Here is a 19,329-nt window from a genome sequence, read left to right as displayed (position 1 = left end):
CATGTGCCTGCAGCAGCTGGCAGCTGGAGCCCCATGTGCACTCCTGGCTGACAGCCCAGTGGACTTGGAGGCTGGTGGGGGGGATACAATGGGGGGGAACCGGGATGGGTTAATCTGGCAGGGGGGGTTAGAGCCCCTGCGCATGCCAGTGGCAGCTGGAGCCCCACACATGGTGGGGATGAGCTGGGGCCATGGCGGGGGGAGGGGCTGAGCTGCGTAGGAGGTTGACTGGAGGGTGCACTAGGGCGGGGTGGTGCGGGGGAGTCAGAGACCCATGCAGCATGACAGGGGCTGGGAGCTGGAGCCCTGTGTGTGGGTTGAAGACAGAGCTCCACGCACCAGTGTGTGATCTGGGACTGCGGGAGGTGTGTGTGTGTGAGCTGGGGGGAGGGTTGAGCGGGGGAGGGTGCACCGGGGGTGGTTTGGAGCACCACATGTGCTGAGCTGGGGCCGCACAGGGGTTGGAGGAATTTGGTCTGGGTCCATGGCAGGAGGGGGTGGTTTGCTGGGGCCTAAGGGTTGGAGCCAGATCCACAGAGGTTGGAGGGGAGCCCCAGGTGTGCGGCTGGAGTCCCCCGCTGGGGGTGGGGGAGATACGCCAGGGCACATGGGGGGGGTGAGCTGCAGCCACAGGGGCAGGGAAGTTGGGGTGTTGAGCCAGTGGGGGGGTTTAATGGGGGGGGCAATGCTCTAGGAAGGGAGGAGGAAGGAGCTCTTAGTTTGCCTTGCCTATGGGGAGCTGCGAGAAGCTAGGCAGGCTGAGAGCCCAGCAGCTTCACATTGTGCAAAACTCACATTAAAGAGAGTTTTGCGCACCGTGAGGCCAAGAAAAGCAAGGGATTACTGTACGAATCGGGGTCAGCCGCATAAGAGCAGGGTTGCGTACTCTGGATTCGCGTACTCCGACACCCTACTGTATTAACATTCTTCACTCTCATTGTTTCCCCACCAAAGATATCAAATGGAATGTATGTGGCCATCTATCCCAGCAACAGAATTAGTTATAAGACCTTGTTTGCATTACATGTATGACAGCATCTCTAGAATTACATTATCTATGCAAACCTCAGAATGATTAACGATTTTTTAAAAATTAGGCTTTTTATTTTGCTAATTTGACTTTCATTGAAAGAAAGGGTGGGTTAAGTTTATTCTGATGTATAAATATCCAAAATATCCTGTTCATGCCAAACTTCCTGCTTATCTCTGAAACGTGGCATCTGAGGGGGATGGCACAACAATCATGAACTGCTTCAAGTCACTCTAAAGAAGCCTCACCCACCTAAAAAAGGCATAAAGCAAAATAAGAAAACAACAAACTTTCAGAGCTGGAAGAACACAGATGATATGAGACCAAGAGTTTTACTTGCACCATAGAAACACCAACAGAATTGTCCCCACCCAATTAGAGCAGAAAACTTTAAATCAGTGGTAAGTTTTCACTGTATGATTTCCATTTTTGGTCTCAACTAATCATTTAGGAACTAAACAAAATATTAGATATACAAAAACTAACTTGAAAGACAAGTTCTATGAGCTTCCCAAGAAAACATTCACAAATACATTTTTTAAAAAGTTCTGAGGCAAATTCCTCTTGGCTGTTCAATCCTGTTTATAAATCTGAAACCAGTCATCTTCAATTTTGAATGGGCATCCAGGACATATGAAACAGCAGGTACAATACTCTGGGGCTTGGGTATAATTCCTGAAGGTCCCCCAGAAGGTAGCTAAAGAACTATTGCAAATATTTCTGAGGACCATGCACATTTCTCTTGCTATTAGACTACCTAAAAATAATTCTGTGAATACCACAATGTCCTCAAAAAATCATTCATAGTTCCAGTCACTGGGAACACAATCCAGTTAAGATTCGTCAGTTTATTTGTTTAATTAACGAGAGCTTTGGTTTCTGTTCCCTCAAGTAGGAGGAGGATAACCAATATTTAAGGGAAGCAATCCAGAAAAAACAGCCATCACTGTAAGAGAAGACACAGAATCAATATCAAGTCCTCCCTGGAGCAGAGACATCCCCCCACCCAAAAAAAAAAAAAGCCTGGACCACCCTGTGGCAGGATTTGGAGCACACTGTCCCTTGGCAATTTCCTATTCATCTAACTGCTTTGTTCCTCTGGAATACCGTCAGATTCCATGCTTCACCTCAGCAGGAAGAAACAATCAAAAAGGGCCCACTGGCTTTCAGCTTTCGAAGCACAAGACTTTGGTGTGGAATTCCTGTCAAATAAGTTTAGGGCTTGCCTGGTGTGTCCCTTGCCATTGGAGCCACTTCTTACAGCTATGTTTCATCTCATACATAGAGAAACCAGGGACTACTGTCTTCAGGATCCTGCAAAGTCAGTTTCAGAGGTGGAATTTCTGCCCTAAAAAGTTTAGGGCTCAACAACCATGTTGTTACAATGTAGAGAGAAAGAAGCATAACTCTCAGAGCCAGACCAAGAGACCCTATGATCTTAACCTGACCTATTACACTCAAAGGCTTGTTTTCTGTGCCTCTTGTTCCCTTAAGGGTGATGAATGGTGGGGGGGAGGGACAGAAAACTAACTGATTTTTGAATATCTACACAATAAAACTGGGGAAAAATCATGACAAAACAGGTTTCAAAAAACAAGGAATAGAAAAAAATGTCAACCCCCCTTTTGAGGATAAAACATGAAGGCCAAGACTGATCTCAGCATGCCTTAAATCTTTATTTTGGTAAGTAACAGAAAGCAATACTCTCGATTTACAATCAATCCACTAAACCCTGAATTTCCAAAATGAAGTTACTGAATACAGTTACGTAAATTATTTTCAATTTTAGTTCAACTAAATGTACAATTTAATCAATTCAATTTTAATATCCAATTTATATTGCCACATAACAGAAAATAATTATTTTCATGTAGAATAAATGACATCACATTAATAATCTGTTTGCTTTTGATAAAGTATTAGGAATGAACAAAATGTTTCCATCTATTTGTATACTTAACTACAACAAAAGTATAAACAGAGACCAGCATTTTCCAAGTCACATGAAATATGTGACATGGCAAACTTCAGTTTCCACACAAATACAAGAAACAGCACCAAATCAGATTTAATAGTGTATTTCCTTCTTTGCTCTATATCTTGGTTTATTGGTATAACTAGTATTTAATGAATAAAACTATATTTAGGGTGGAATTCGAGTTTTATTCAAAGCTACAAGATTGCTAGAAAATGAAAAAAATAGCTTATTAAAATATTGTTAGAATCAAAATAGCAGTATCTCTCCTGCAATACCAAAAGACTAGAAATTAGATTCTAAACTTGCACAAAAAACTGAAGTCAATATCCAGTTCTATATTAGTTATCTGCATATATGCACAATATTTCTATATGCAAATATACCCAGTACACTGTCCATATTAAAAAGGCACTCATTGGCTATAGCTGGATATAAAGCTACTGCTTGTATTCCATTATATTTATAAAATAGCTCATAGGCAGAAGAACTGACCATGATTGTACTGATTATTCTTTAGCTAGTATTGATAATCACTCGGTTAACTTAGTTATTTCCATGCTCATTCCATCACTGAGTTAAACATCAACATTAAAAAACTTACCTTTCCTTTCGGTCCAGATTGCTTAAAAACATGAAAGAAGAGAAAAACATAAGATGCAATGCCCCACATTTGTTCCACATCACTCAAATTTTAATAATTATCAAATATATACTACTACTAATGGTCAGTTATGTTGCAATTCTTTTCTAATTAAAAGTTAAAAATGCTGTCAATATTTTTACACAGTAAACACAAATATAATTTACTCTTTAAACCAGCAATATGCAGTGGGCCAAATATTACACCAACATGTAACCTGTTCGATCTCCCAGGACTTGACTAATTCTGAGTTAAGACTGGTGATCTGCTTTAAGTCACTCCACTGTAGAAGATAACTTTGTATTCTGTCATGCCATGTATTAAGATAGAATCTTCTCCTTTATCCCCGCTGGACTACCATGAAAAACAAATGTGTACAAGTTTTCCATTTATTTGCATTATTACGCAACAACCCAATCCTAGTTACTCAAAATACAATTTTAAAAATATTTAGACTGCAAATGTAATATTCGCAAGCGAAAAATATTAAAATCACAAATATTCACGTTAAATCACATAAAACCAACTAAATAATCTAGTGTCCATAGGAGACCAGGTACTTGAGGAGGAAAGAAACAGAAGCAGCTCTCTCTACATCGACAAGCAGCACCTGGGAAGAAGTTCCAAATGTATCACACATTCAGAGTATGTCTACGCTGCAATTAAAATCCATGGTTGGCTTATACCAGCTGACTTTGGCTGGCGCAGCTAAGGCCAAGAGGCTATTTAACTGCAGTGTAGATGTTCTGGCTCATGGACTCTGCAAGGTGGGAAGGTACAAGAGCTCAGGTGGCAGAGCAAGCCAGAAAGTATACACCAAGCTAAAAGCCCCTTAGCCCAAGCCCTGTGAACCTTTACTAGCTGGTACAGACCACCCATGGGTCTCCTACTATCTTATGGTTTTATTTACAGCAAATAGGAGCGGCAGATGCTCACATTTTTGGAAGTCACTCTCTTTAGTACACAAGGTTGATATGCAAGGAAGGCAGTGGCCCCAAAAGCACAGTCTACGAACAGTCTTGAGAAAGTCTTTTTTCCTTGCAACCGCCACCCAATTTTTCAGATACTGTACCAGCAATAGGGAGTGAACAGAGTTTTTTTCTAGAGCTGCCTGTGAGCATACTCCCCTCCTCCCCCCACTCCATAATCCTTCATATTAACTCAGTACACCGCATATATAAGAACAGAAAAATCCTGAATGCATATTAAGGTCCACACGCCAATGCTTCACTTTTTATACAACGTTTTAGTGTAATCTGCCTAAAGAAAAATAAACTATAAAAGGAAACTTGTGATTTTTTTAAGCTTCAGAAGAATGAGAGAGAGATTCCAGAACACAAACCAGCATCAACACAATCACTGTCTTAAATTATTCCATTAAGATCATGCAACAAAGTCCAGTTGAGACATGAAGCATACTTGTGCTATTTCAATCTGGATCTGAGAAAAATCTGCGAAAAGGGTTCAAAATGCAGACTTGCACATTATTTGAAATAACAGAGCTAGAATGTACTACTAGAGCTGAAATGAACCACCACATTAATTTTGCTTATGATCCAATCTAGAATGAAAAATATAAGTCTTCAGAAATGACAAAAGAGGAAATTCCACACAGAATTTATACAACTCAGAGCTGTCAAAAGGTTTTTACTTTCATTCTCCCAATGCTGTTTTACTTAAATCACATTTTGTTGGGTGCATTAGTCACTGAGGGGCTTAAATCTGCCACACGCACAGACTATCTGACTACATTATGAGTAAAACTAGAATAAGAGTGGATTCACAGATTCCAAGGTCAGAAGGAACCCTCAGGATAACCTAATCTGACTTCCTGCATAACACAGGACATAGATCTTTTATAAAGACATCCAATTCTGATCTAAAAATTGTTATTGATAGAGAAATACCAATAACTGTTGATCCCTGTAAGCCGTGCACTTGTGCCACCACTCAGAAAAGATTCAGCTGCTGCCCAGCTGATTAGCAGAGCACCCATAGCCAATTTTTTTGTTTCTACAGGTGGTATGTATTTACACATGCCTCAGTGCACATAATAAAATGTATTCTGCACGTGGATTTAAAAGTCCACACAAAGATGGAAAAGATTACAGGAAACACAGCTTATGACCCTGAGTAAATTGTTCAGAGACAATCACTTTCACTGTATATGATACACTCACTATTTCGAGCCTGAATTTGTCTAGTTTCAACTTCAGGCCAGCAGAGAAAGATATAAAACAATTCAGTGTCTGGAAGAATACACTGTTAAATATTTGTTCCTCATATAAAGACATACAGACCATAATCAAATCCCCCTTTAACATTTTTGTCAAGATGACAGACTCAAGAAGCTGACTCAATTAGGCACATTTTCTAACGTTTATTCCATCACTGAGTTCATCTGAGAACGCTCTCCAATTTATCAATATTATTCTTGAATTGGGGAACCATAAATGGACACAGTATACCAGTGGAAGTCCTATTACCACCAAACAGAGAGAGAGAGAGAGAGAGAGCGCAGCAAAAACTGCCCAGTGTTCCTCCAACAGCTACCAACATCTGTCCTTTCTCTGATTAGACCTCGTGGCTCCAGAATCAGGCATCAATGGACTCAAAAACAGGACGGTGACGTGAAGATGTCCTATAAGTTATCACGTGACTGCCAAGAAGAATAGAGACAGAATAACTTATCTTCTCCTATTAGCAAGTCCCCAGTTTATACGTTCCAGGATCTCATTAGCTCTTTTGGCCAAAGTAGCACCTTTGGAACCTCACATTCAGATGAGCACCTGCTACAATCCCCAAATCTTTTTCAGTCACTGCTTCCCAGAACACAACCCCATCCTGTAAGCATGATCTATATGCTTTTTTCCTCTCAGTGCAATAGCTCTATATTAAAGCATACCAAGATACATTATTTGCTTGTACCTGGTTTCCACGAAAGCCAGACCAAACTGGATCAATGACCTGTCCTCTTCATTGTTTACCACTTCTCAATGACTTTCATCTGTAAATTTTACCTGTGATCTTTTCGTTTTTTTCCAGGTCATTGATAAAACATTAAATATCATAAGGCCAATTACACTGAGGCCTATCAGTTTGTCAGTTTTTAAAATGAGTCATGTTACTTTTATACTATTCTACTTAAACCAGTTTTATGCAGTAGACAGTAAAATGCCTTCCAGAAAGGCAAGTTAATTTGGCAAAATATGTTTTCAGTAAACGATGTTTAATTGCATGAAATTACATTATCCTCATTTAGTTCTTCATTAAAGTCATTTGATATTAGCTACTCCATTGTCTTAGCCTGACATGAAATCTTGGGAGACAGCCGATTATCCATGTCATCCTGTTAGCCCTTTTAAAAAGCTGGCAGAAACCTAATATTGAGGTCTTCTCATTTTCTCCATGCTTCAAGATTTACTGAAAACAACCAGAACTATTCATTGAGCTCCTCAGTCTCTTTTGACACATCTGGATAAAAATTATCTAGATCTTCTGATTTAAAAATATTTATCCTTATTAACTTCTGCTTAATATCCTTCATAAATACTAGGAGACTGTACAGAGCATATGAGGAGACTGTCATCCCAAATTCAGAACAGAATTATGTACTGAACGCTTCTTCCTTTTCTGCATTATCATTAATAATTCTGCCATTTCCATTTAGGAATGGATCAATATCAGTCCCAATAGCTTTTTTCCTTGATGTTCTCGACTCTGTTGGCCATAGATTTCTGCCTGAGTCTCTTTATCACTTGTCTATATTTCATAACTTTTTTTGTCATATTCCTTACTGTCAGCATCCTGCTTCTTTCACTAGTTTATATATATATATATATATATATATATATATATATATATATATATATTTTTTTTTTTTTTTTGCTGTCTTCACTTCCCCTCTAAACCAGACTGGTTGTTTAATCAGCACAGCCTTCTTCCTTGATTGTGGCTTTTTGGACACCCATGTTCAAGTGATTCTCAATTATATGTATTTTTCTGATGAAATTCTTCCCAGGTGATTTGGGTCATGATTGCTTTCATAACTGTAAAACTGGCCTTGTTAAAGAAACAGATATAAATATATTACTGGTCTGGACTAGGGATGTAAAATCCCATTTAATTAGTTAACCAGTTAAATGTGAAGTTTAACCAGTTAACTGATTAAACAGGGAGGGGCAAGCCAGCAGTGTCCCTCACCCCACAAATGGGGGAAGCTCTGGCTGGGTTACACATCTCCAGCTCACTGTGGACCAGGGCAGTTCCAGCTAGGCTAGGGTGTCCCCACTTGCAGTGTGCCCTTGGCTGGACCCACCACAGATATGGGCTGCTACAAAGTGGGCTTGGATGCCCCCCACCTGTGGTAGCACAGGGGGGCTGGTCCAGTCCCCCTGAGTTAATTGTAACTGGTAAGCTTCATCCATTCAGAGTGAGGCTTACTGGTTAACCATTAACAATCCTAGTCTGGACTTTATTTTTCTTGCACACACTGGTAATTCTGATCAAGCCATGACCACTTGTGTCTGAGATGCTGTCTAGACTAGTCAGATTACCATAAAGTTGCCAATGTTGAACTAACTTTGCAAATATCTACAGTAAACCCTCCATTTAACGGACTAAGGGCTATCTGTTCTTCCAGACAGTCTGTTAAATGCGAGGGTTTACTCCCCTTCCTGGTGGACTCTCTCAGCCCCACTCTCACCCCAACAACACCCCCCACAAAAAAACCCCAAATCCCAGCCACTCCTTAGCTTTCGTGGAGGAACCACTGGAGCCCACTGGCTGGAGGCGCCTGGTCACAGGTGGCCACGAGTGCCTGCAGGGTGGGCAACTGTCCATGGGCACCTTGCCCCATGCAGCTGGAGCTGCTTGGCCACAGGGCATCTGAACTCCCACCAAGAGCCTCCTGCTCCCATGCGTCTGGAGCTATTTCGCTATGGGCCCCAGGCCGCGAAGCTGGAGCCACCTGGCCATGGGGTGCCTGGCCTTGTGGCAAGAGCCACCTGGCCTTGCATGGCATAAACCATCTGCCACCTGCAGCTAGAGCTGCCTCACCACAGGCAGCTACAGGCGCCACCACGCAACGCAGCCTGGAGGAGCTACCACAGGAGCATGTGGCAGCTCTGTCAGAGGAGGTGGTGGTGGCGGCAGAGGCTCCTCCAGGCTGCAGCAGGTAAGTCCCTTAATTCGGGGTGGGAAGGAGGGACTTTTAAGGTTTTACTGACCCCCATTTAGCAGACTTCAGGAATAACAGGGGACGTCTGTTGTTTCCAAAGTCTGCTAAATCAGGGCCTGTAAAAGCGAGGTTTTACTGTACTATAAAATATTACTCCAGCCAAGTAAGTTACCCACTACACTAATTTAATAACTTCTACAAGAGATGTAGATACTTATGCAGTCAGGAAAATGCAGTGTCACTGTAGACACAGTGTTGTTTACGTCTACTGTTACTGCCTTTTGGAAGTCATCTCATAATTCCCAGTCTACTAGTTATATAGGTACAAAGTGTTACTGGTAGTGATGCATGCTGCTTATGTAAGAAGCATACTGTGGGCATGCAAAGTAATTTAATTATTGTGCTGTCTGTACAAGGATATAATTTAGGTGAACAATCTTCTGGTGTAGGGGACAGGAACAATGTGTGAGACACAAATGTAGAGCCACAGAACACTTTCTATTGTATTGTGGATCCTTCGTGGCCCTGCACTACGATAAAAAAACTCCTGGATTACCTTAATTAATAACACCATTTAATCAGCAGTGTTACACATGTTGGGGGCGAAAGGAAAAACCCCAAGATACAATTAAGGGCCTACACTGGATGTGACAAAAACGCCCACCAGAAGTGACCTGAATTATTCACAGGCTAATAACAGAGGAATAAGGACAGGAAAGGAAGGACTGCTATGGAAAAAAGCACTCATGTAGCAGCATAGTACATCTATGAAACTCATAGATAAAAAGGTAGCATATGAACGTAGAAACCATGGACAGAAGAACAACAAAGGATCTCTAACTCATACTTACATAACATTCAGATATCAAAAGCACGTTGAGTTTTTTTGTAGGAGGGGATGTTTTTAATTATAAAACAAAGAGAAAATGGCTATATACACCAGGGCTGTGCCTTCACTGCTGAAATAACTTTGAAGTTGAGCATCTATACCTACCCTACTTCAAAGTTAAACTTCACAGTAGGGCACTACTTCATTCCTGGGAATAGAGTAAGGACGCTGAAGCTGGGCTCAAAGTAAGGGAAAGTGTGTGTAGATTCTCTTCTGGCTACTTCGAAGCAGTTCCTAACTTTGAGGTTAGTTCTTAGTGTAGATGCACCCCAAGTGTGTATATGAGATGCTCTGGATAAGGCCAGAAGGAAATAGTAATCCAGTTTGAATTATGTACTAAAATTTGTAGGATTTTCTTGAAACAATTCCTGTTTGAATAAGAGCACATCTTTAAGAAAACATACATGCTATCGTCATTTATCTATTTCCAGATATAAAGAATCCCTGGTGTTTGCCAGTACTGGAGGAAATAAGTACTGATGTCATTCACATTTGTCTGATATGACTTAGCTGGTACTCACATGCATCTCAATACATGATGAATGTAGAACACATTAAACCAACAATATCACCAGTGGAAGATGTCATAAAAAGAAATTTCCAACTTTAACTTTTTGAATTACTTACAGAATTTAGAGATGGACTACATAATCTAATAGGTTTCCTTCCATCTCTCAGCCAACACAAACTTGCACATTTACTACTGTTGCTTATTTTGGTCTAGTAGAGTTTGAAGTGTCCCAAGCAATGGGATTGCCACCATTTTGCCTTGAAGACTATTCCAATCAAACATATCTTGTTAAGAAGCTTTCCCCTACTATTCTCCTTAAGTGTCTTCCTTTAATTTCATCTCATTACACCTTGCTGTAGGCTCATCAATGTCAGTGTTCACATTCTATAAATTTTGCACTGTTATTCCCCACCATATGTTCCCTTAAGTGGCATACTCTATTATATAGCTTTTTCTACCTTTCCTCATAAGACAAAAGCCCTTCAAGGACTCTTACTTCTCACTGGGCTTTTTTAAAATATCCTTCTGTTACTCAATATGTCATATGGCCCTAAGCAGCCTAGCACTGAACATCCTGTTGCTGTTGCTCCTGGAGTTGGACAAAACACAGAGAAGCTATACGACCTACAATATGAAACCTCTACATATGCAGCCACAAGTTACATTTTTGTTTTGTACTGCTATCATTCTGTAAATTCATGTCTTACTTGCTGTCCACTGTACCAACTTTGCTATTGTTATCATTCCTTCCTAGATTTCTAACTTCTGGTGAAGGTCCATATGTTGTTTTTCTTCTAGATGCATTATCATCTTGCATTTTTTCAACAAGAGGTGCATTTATTTTCTGCTCATGTTTATAATTTAAGTCACTCTCTTGATTGTCACTTATGTTTATACATCTTCCTATTTTAATAACTACATTTGTCATTAACTTAATGTTTACAGCTATCCAGACCATTAAGATATCCATCAATATCAGACATAGAAGATCCTTCGAGATCCCTTATAGACACTTCCCTGCAACAAAATTATTTTGGTGGTTTGTGTAACCTTTAAAAAAAGAAAAGGAAAGGAAAGAGGAATGGGAAATAAAAGGAGAGGTTAAGTTACAGCATAGATGGATTGTTTTCCAAACAGTGTTCAATCCACACAAAGGGCACTACTACAATCACAGAATCATAGGGCTAGAAGGGACCTCAGGAGGTCATCTAGTCCAGGCCCCTGCTTCAAGCAGGATCAACCCCCACTAAGTCATCCCAGCCAGGACCTTGTCAAGCCAGAACTTAAAAACCTCGAGGGATGGAGAATCCACACCCCCCCCCAGGCAACGCATTCCAATACTTCACCACCCTTCTGGTGAAGTAGTTTTTCCTAATATCTAACCTACACCTCTCCCTCTTCAACTTTCGACCATTACTCCATGTTCTGCCATCTGACACCACTGAGAACAGTTTCTCACCCTCCTTTTTAGAGCCCCCGCCTCAGGAAGTTGAAGGCTGCTATTAAATCACCCATAAGTCTTCTCTTCTGTAAACTAAATAAGCCCAAATCCCTCAGCCTATCCTCAGAGGTGTTGGGCTCCAGACCCTTGATCATTTTTGTTGTCCTCCACTGAACCTGCTCCAGTACATCCACATCCTTTTTATACTGGGGGGTCCAAAACTGGATACAATATTCCAGATGTGGGCTCACCAGTGCTGAATAGAGGGGAACAACCACTTCTCTAGATCTGCTCAAAATGCTCCTCCTAATGCACTCTAGTATGCCGTTAGCCTTCTTGGCTACAAGGGCACACTGTTTACTCATATCCAGACTTTCATCCACCATAACCTCTAGGTCCCTTTTTGTCATACTGCTGCTGAGCCAGTCAGTCCCCAGCCTATAACAATGCTTGGGATTCTTCCACCCCAGGTCCAGGACTCAACACTTCTCCTTGTTGAACCGCATCAGATTTCTTCTGGTCCAGTCCTCCAATTTATCCAGGTCACTCTGGATTCTCTCTCTACCCTCCAACGTATCTACCTCTCCCCCTAGTTTTGTGTCATCCACAAACTTGCTGCACGTGCAATCCAGTCACTCATCCAGGTCATTAATGAAGATGTTGAACACCACCAGCCTCAGAACCAAGCCTTGCAGCACTCCACTTGAAACCGACCGCCATTCAGATATTGAGCCATTGACCACTACCCGTTGGGCCCGACTGTCAAGCCAGCTTTCTATCCACCTTATAGTCCAAAGATCCAATCCATATTTCCTTAATTTATGGGCAAGAATGTTGTGGGAGACCGTATTAAAGGCTTTGCTGAAGTCAAGGTATATCACATCCCTGACTTCTCCATGTTCACAGAGCCTGTTACCTCATCATAGAAGGTAATCAGATTGGTCAGGCAGGACTTGCCTCTGGTGAATCTATGTTGGCTACTTTTGATCACTTCCCCCTCTTCCAAGTGCTCCAAAATGGATTCCTTGAGGATCCCCTCCATTATTTCCCCAGGGATTGAGGTAAGGCTGACCAGTCTATAGTCCCCTGGATTATCCTTCTTTCCTTTTTTAAAGATGGGCACTACGTTTGACTTTTTCTAGTCACCCAGTATCTCCCCTGATCTACAAGAGTCTTCAAACATAATGGCCAAAGGTTTGGCAATGACATCTTACAAATAACAAAATGTTTAAGTTCAATTCAATATTTGTATTTTATGGTCAGAATTTTGCAGGATACTTAACCACATTTACTTATACTTCTCTTAAGACTTCACTTTTTAGAGAAAAATGTGCAAAACCTTGTTAATGAGTAGTCCAAATGAAGATACGTATTTCTCCAGTTATTTTGATAGCTGTTTAAGGTTTGTGTGTCATAGTAAACAATTATGTCTACTGTATTTTTTAAGCAATATGAGTACTGTATCTCAGTGCATTTGCTATTCAATCCTGGTCAACCGGTGGAAGAAACTGGAGGCTGTACTATTATGAAAGGAGAGCTCTCTGTCTGTCCATCCATCCCACTGTTTAATGTCACGTGGCAGGAGCTCAACCCCACCCGTCCTTCCCCCTCAGACAGCACAAGAGGGGGCTGGAGGGCAGGCCTGCAGCCGCAGCCCCTGCTGTAAAGACCCTCACAGCAGCATGGGTATGGGGTCCCCTGCCCCGTCCCTCCTCCCGGAGAGGCTGGAAGGTGGGACTGGGGCCAGAGCCAGGTTGTGAAGGCCCCCGTAGCAGTGCGGAGTCCTCCCTGGAGCTCCCCTCTGTGGTATGGAGAGAAGGTCTGGGCCCTAACATGGCAGGACCTGCAGCACAAGCCCCCACCATGAGGCTGGAGCCAGAATCACCCTGGAACTGCCTCCATGGTGCAGAGCTGGGGTGGGAGGCTGGGGTGGAAGCTGCAGTGCTAGACTGGAGCAGGAGCACCTCTGAAGCCCCACTCCGTGGCACATGACTGAGGCCGGAGACCTACTGCTGCGGCCCCTGCAGTACAAGCCCCCACCATGAGGCTGGGCTGGACTCCCATGGAAACCCCTCTGCAGGAAGGGGCTGGAGCCCCCGTAACCCGTGGTACAGGGCGGGGGCCAGAGACCCCCTGGAGGCCCCTCTGCAGTGCAGGGCTGGGACCAGAGCCCCTGTCAGAGAGCCCTGCAGAACCTGGCTCAAGCTGGTTTCTCTCCCCGTCCCCCATGGGCTGGGGTGGGTGCATGGGTTCTGTCTAGGAGGGAGGGTGCAGAGGCAAGCTGGGGATTGGGTGTTTGGGGTCTGAGGAAGGGTGCAGGAATGGGCTCGGGTTTGGGGACTTAGCAGGGAGGTAAGGTGGGGTTGGAAGTGGGTTTGGGGGTTCGGGAGTGGGCTAGAGGTAAGAGATCTGGGTGGAAGGGATGATGCAGGAAGGAACAGGCTGAGGGTGGGGGTCTGGGCAAGAGCAGAGCTAGGTGGTCTGAACAGGACAAGGGGCCCGAGCAGGAGCAGGCTGGGTGAAGTGGGGGGCGCTTATCTCCCTGCAGTGTTTTGCTGCCCCCTCCCTTAGCCAGTGGTGTCCCCTTGCCAGGGCCTGCAGCAGGTCCACGCTCCTGGCCAGTGGGGCTCCCTGAGCACGGCCATCAGCAGCTCCTTTGCAAATGAGTAATTTGGCTGCAGCCACCACAAAGGGGAAGCCCTGCTAGTTTTTAAATCCAAGTGTGATTACAGCAATGTTTACCAAGTGATTTCCTACTGTACCTGATTTTCAACTGTTCTGACACCTTTTCTAAAATAGTTTTGTGATTAACTACTGGTCAGTTGGAAGGTTAACTTCCACAAAATGCTAGCATATGAACTTTTTTTTTTGGGCAGGGGGGATATTCTAAGTGAAAGGTTACTTCAAAATGAAGAAGGTAAAGAATGCAGGCTTTTACAGAGACTTTCACAGCTCAGTGAAGGCAGATACTAAAAGGATCCAGGCAGCACTATCAAGTCACACTTCCCCATTTACTTCAAAATATCCTTGATACTAGGAAGACTGCCATGTTCAGAGCTCAACAGTGGGAAGACAGTATGAAAGTCCTTTTAAGAAAAAACATAGCACTCAACCACTGCAACAAATGAAATGAACACGTGGGAAAGCATGAGGGGAACAAGAATAACAACTCTATTTCTTCCATCTTACCTTTGGGCTGCTGTTTTTACTACTGGTATCTGTGCATGAGCATGGTGAAAACGTCTACCATGTACTATGGTTCCTGGACAAGTTATATTCTGGGCATTTTCACTGTAAATATTATAGAAAATAAGGTAAGCAAAAGTTACAAAATTAACAAAACTGCAGAAACTTAATAAAAAAACAAAGAATATTAATCTAAAAAGTAACTACAATAACACTCAAAATTATGTAATTAGATTGGTTTGCTAAAACAGTTGAAGTGAGGATTCATAGCCTCTCCTGACTTGCAGGCCCCAAAAACAGTTTCTTATTGTGACCCACTGCTTTACACCTTTTGCTAGGATATTCTATAATTGTGGTCACAAACATTAAATTTGAAGAAAGAAAGAAAACAAAAAACAAAGACAAAAACCTAAAAAGAGCCTAGACCTGGAAATCAATGTTTCTAGTTCCAACCCTGGCAATGCTGAGGGCCTACTTCCATGTGTACAGGAGCATAAATGCAATACCAAAACAGCTCAAAATCCTATTTCTCACATTGGCCAGTACCAGACTCTTTAAACAAGGGGCAAAAGACTACATAATGAACAATTATGGAATATCCTGCCAAATACGAACATTTCTTTCTAACCTGAGGCAACCTGTGGTTACAAAGGACACATATTTTATAACATGTAACAATAACGTAAGCCTTCGTTCAATGCTGGTAGATGCTTGGTCTCAAAAGTCTTTTGTAGCTGTGAACTCGCCAAGTTAATTTAAGCACTGTGTTTTAAAATTTTCTTTTATTTTTAATTTAGCTGTCTTCATTTTCATTCCTTTCCTTGGGGGGGGGGGGGGGGGGAGGGTGTTTAATCCTCTCTTCCTTGTCACAGCTTTAAAGCAGCCCTAATCTATTCATACTCTCATTTGGAAGATCTTTCATGATTAATCACTTGCACATCTCTAAAGACTTCCTATCTTTGGTATAATTTATATTGAGATGTGATTATCAAAATTTAGCATGCCATTCGTGATATGGGAAAATCATCAATTTTTATAATGGAATGTTTCCAATATTTTCTCCCTCAACTTCTATAAATCTTTGTACATTGTTTATTCATCATGCAGGTTAAGGGCTGAAAACTAGGCCTCCTGTTCTCGAGCTGGTATTATTATTGTTAAGGTGACCCTCATGGACTACTTTTTTTTTTTTTTTTTTTTAAAAAAAAGAACTTCAGTCAACTGAAGATGAGGATAGGCCACTAGTCTCCACTCTTCTTTGGTGTCAAAAAGCAATAGAAATAAAACCATTTTCCACTGTGTTCCACAGGGAAAGGTTCTACTCTCCCAGCTGGAAACACTCTACCTCTGAGCATCACAACCACTTATGATGGGATTCCCCAAAGTGGGACTGCAGGGTGCATCTACATAGCAAAAGCATAGTATAGTCCAAGCTGGTGATTTGTCAATGGCTGGGGGCGGTCAAACACATTCCAGTAGAATGGAAATAGACAATATATAAACAGCTGAGCAATGAAAATGCTAGAGCAATAGGATAGGTCTCTTTTGGACCCTCGACCAAGCCTTCAAATTTGCATGTTAGAGGGAAGTGCCAAAGTGCCAATGATGGTAGTAGGTGTCATTGTCATGGTCTGCAGCTCCAACATTCTTACTGCCTTTCGCATTGTTGAGTTTAAGTGGGGTATGTGCTCCTCTTATATGGTTAATAGTCAAAACTGTCTTCTTGTGGCACATGTATGAATTACAAGGGATCAGTGTGTGGCCCATGACTCATTCATCATATGCAGCACCTTGTTTTTTTATTTAGTTGCAAACAATTTCTTTACATTGAAAGGGAGACTCAACTGCCTCCTCTATCTGTCTAGGGAAAGATGCAGAGTTAAACCACGATGCTTGTTGCATGACAACAGCTGTAGCAGATCTGGCTCCAGAATCAGCTGCATTAAGGAACAACTCAAGTACAGCTTGTGTGACTGTTTTTCAGAGATCAGAGACTTAAATTCTTGTTTCCTTTCTTTAGGAATATCATCAATGAAGTTCACAAACTTCCCTTACCTTCTGTGGCCATATTTGGCAAGTAATGCTACCTAATTTGACACTCTAAATTGGAGTGTGTATGACAAGTATACTCTGTGGCCAAACAGAGCCAACCTTTTTCTGTCATCCGCTTGGGTGGATCAGAAATAATGCTATTTACCTATTTAGCTGGCTGCCTCAACCACCAGGAAGTTGGCTGCTTGGTATGGAAACAGAAATTCTGCACCTTTTAAGGGGACACACTATTTACATTTGTGGAATTCTGGATGAAAGGATCGTGACCTAACAAGTTTAATCAGTAACACTTTTGAAGGCATATGTTGGGGAAACCCTGCTTGATTCTAAATTAGGCACAGTAGCATTTTAACTTCATTTTCTTGAAACCATTTCTGACTTTTATGCCTCATTACGTATACTTATTTAAAATCTCTGTGTAGTTAATACATTTACTTTATTGTTTTATGTAGTCCAGTGTGCTTAAACTGAAGTGTTCAGGGAAAACACCATTTGAAGTACATAATATTTCTACTAAAGAAATAACAGGGTTTATATAAACTTGTGTGATAGAGTGACTTGCATGCTGCAGGCTGTTGATCTACAGTCTGGGCTGGTGGTTACAGCAGCAAAGTACTGTAAAGGACAATGTAATGTAGCGGGGCTGGGGAGGGAAGGGAACACAGCAACTGAGATGGGATTGTACCCTGATTTGTCACAACAGAGGAGTATTGCTGGCTTTGGATTTTTGTTCTGTCTTACCTATTAGCTCAGTGATATGAACGCCTTCAGGAAGAATTGTACTTCCTTTAAGTAGCTACTGTATCACGTCTAAGGATTTTAATTTCACTGTAATTTCAATGTATTTTTAATAAAAAGCAAAGAAAAGGTTAAAGACTCTCCTAAATTTCAATACAGTACTAACAACTGTCCCAATTACTCCCTCAAGGATACTGAATTTAATTATACTACATTCACTATTAAATACTGGCTCAATTTCTTACAGCCTGACTTACACTGTAACCCTCTACCCTAGCCCTAAGCTCCTACCCTTGACCCCAAACCCACCACATGATTTTTGTTATATGCACCAATCTGGACCTGATTAGAAGGAACATGAACCCCATCCTCAGAAATCATCAGATCTTCACTGGGCCATGAAGAACTGCCACCCAGCCACTTCACATCCCCGAAATCACTGCTTAAAACCAGTGACCTTCCCTGTTGCATACACATGCACCCTCAGAGCTGCACCTCAGCTGCGTACACACCAGGCTTCTAATTTAACACCTTTGAGGACAACATGGCAGAACGCAAGAGCACAGACTTAACAACAGAACTTCTCAATGACAGAAACTTTACTCAAAACGCTACAGAGTTACAGATCTTTCAAACCAACCAAACTCCTGAAAAACACCATCTCTTGGACTGGTCTTACCCTTTCTCAGAATCAGAAGTTCATACACATTTCAGGAAGGCAGAGTCTCTCCTGACTTCTCTCATATGCAAGTACACCTTGTATTTGGACACTTACTCCAAATCCTCTCCCCCTCTTACACAAAGAGGAATCCTGCTCTTAAAGTCTCTCCTTTGTGACATGAACACAACTGAAGCTCCAGCCGTAACTTTCTCTTGTTCGCCTGACTGTCAAACCCCTGTGTAGAAAAGCCATTGTTACATGGAGCTGGGCTAGCAGCTGAGAGCCAATCAAAGTCAACAGCTCTTGGTGTCAATACCTTTCCTAAGCAAGACAACTATCTGAATGCAGTAGGAGAGGTTATCCCTAGCGAAAGGACAGCATGTGAATGTGCATGCACCACTGAGTACACAGACTTCTTGCTTTCAGTTCCTGTGCCTAATGCTACAATGGCCCCAAGCTACAAAGCACAGCAACTGCAGGGAAACACCTGCCCAGCATTTGTAGCAGAAGGCGGGCACATACTCAGTACAAATGGAATTTTCAGACAGACAATTTAGCTGCCAAATTAACAAGTGTCCATTAAATTTATGTGAAGAGCAGTTTTAGGGAGGCTTTTAATTTGGCCAAACTTGGGCAGATTTTCATGGGAGTTATAAAAGGCATATGGCTGACACCAGGATGATACCCCTGCTAAATTTCAAGATCATACTCCAAAGCATGGACATGCTAAAACCTCCCAATGAAATCGAGGTAAGAATTTAATATGGGTAAAACAAAATATTCTCCACAGCTTGGTTCTGAGAAACAGCTGGACCATTATTCTGAAACATTAAAAAATTAAGCTCACAGAACACAATTGCAAATATGAAATTTCAGTGTGAATGGTTGTTATAAACAACCAAACAGGGTTTTGTAAAGGAAAGTGTTTGGCAACCTGAAGTATAGCTTTCTATCAGCTCCGCCTGTAATTCACGTGCATTACTGTAACCATAACACCTAGAGACCTTATTTTTTTTAAATAAAG

General features: G+C 41.9%; 1 protein-coding gene across 5 annotated transcripts in view; it reads right to left on the bottom strand.

Annotated features, from left to right (window-relative positions):
- Window positions 1-19,329, bottom strand: part of SENP6 (SUMO specific peptidase 6) — a 157,296-nt gene that overhangs the window by 87,305 nt on the left and 50,662 nt on the right. For 3 of the 5 annotated variants that reach the window (XM_074990984.1, XM_074990986.1, XM_074990987.1), the window contains exons 5-6: window positions 14,858-14,959; window positions 3,610-3,630 (exon numbers count right to left, since the gene is read on the bottom strand). In XM_074990984.1, the coding sequence (XP_074847085.1) occupies window positions 3,610-3,630; window positions 14,858-14,959 (123 nt within the window). The remainder of the gene's footprint in view (window positions 1-3,609; window positions 3,631-14,857; window positions 14,960-19,329) is intronic. The other 2 variants (XM_074990988.1, XM_074990985.1) reach the window with 1 other exon arrangement.

This window comes from Carettochelys insculpta, chromosome 3 (genome assembly GCF_033958435.1).
Source record: "Carettochelys insculpta isolate YL-2023 chromosome 3, ASM3395843v1, whole genome shotgun sequence".
Lineage (NCBI taxonomy): Eukaryota > Metazoa > Chordata > Testudines > Carettochelyidae > Carettochelys > Carettochelys insculpta.
Note: the sequence above shows the minus strand (reverse complement) of the source record. Positions and strands in the feature narration are given on the sequence as shown.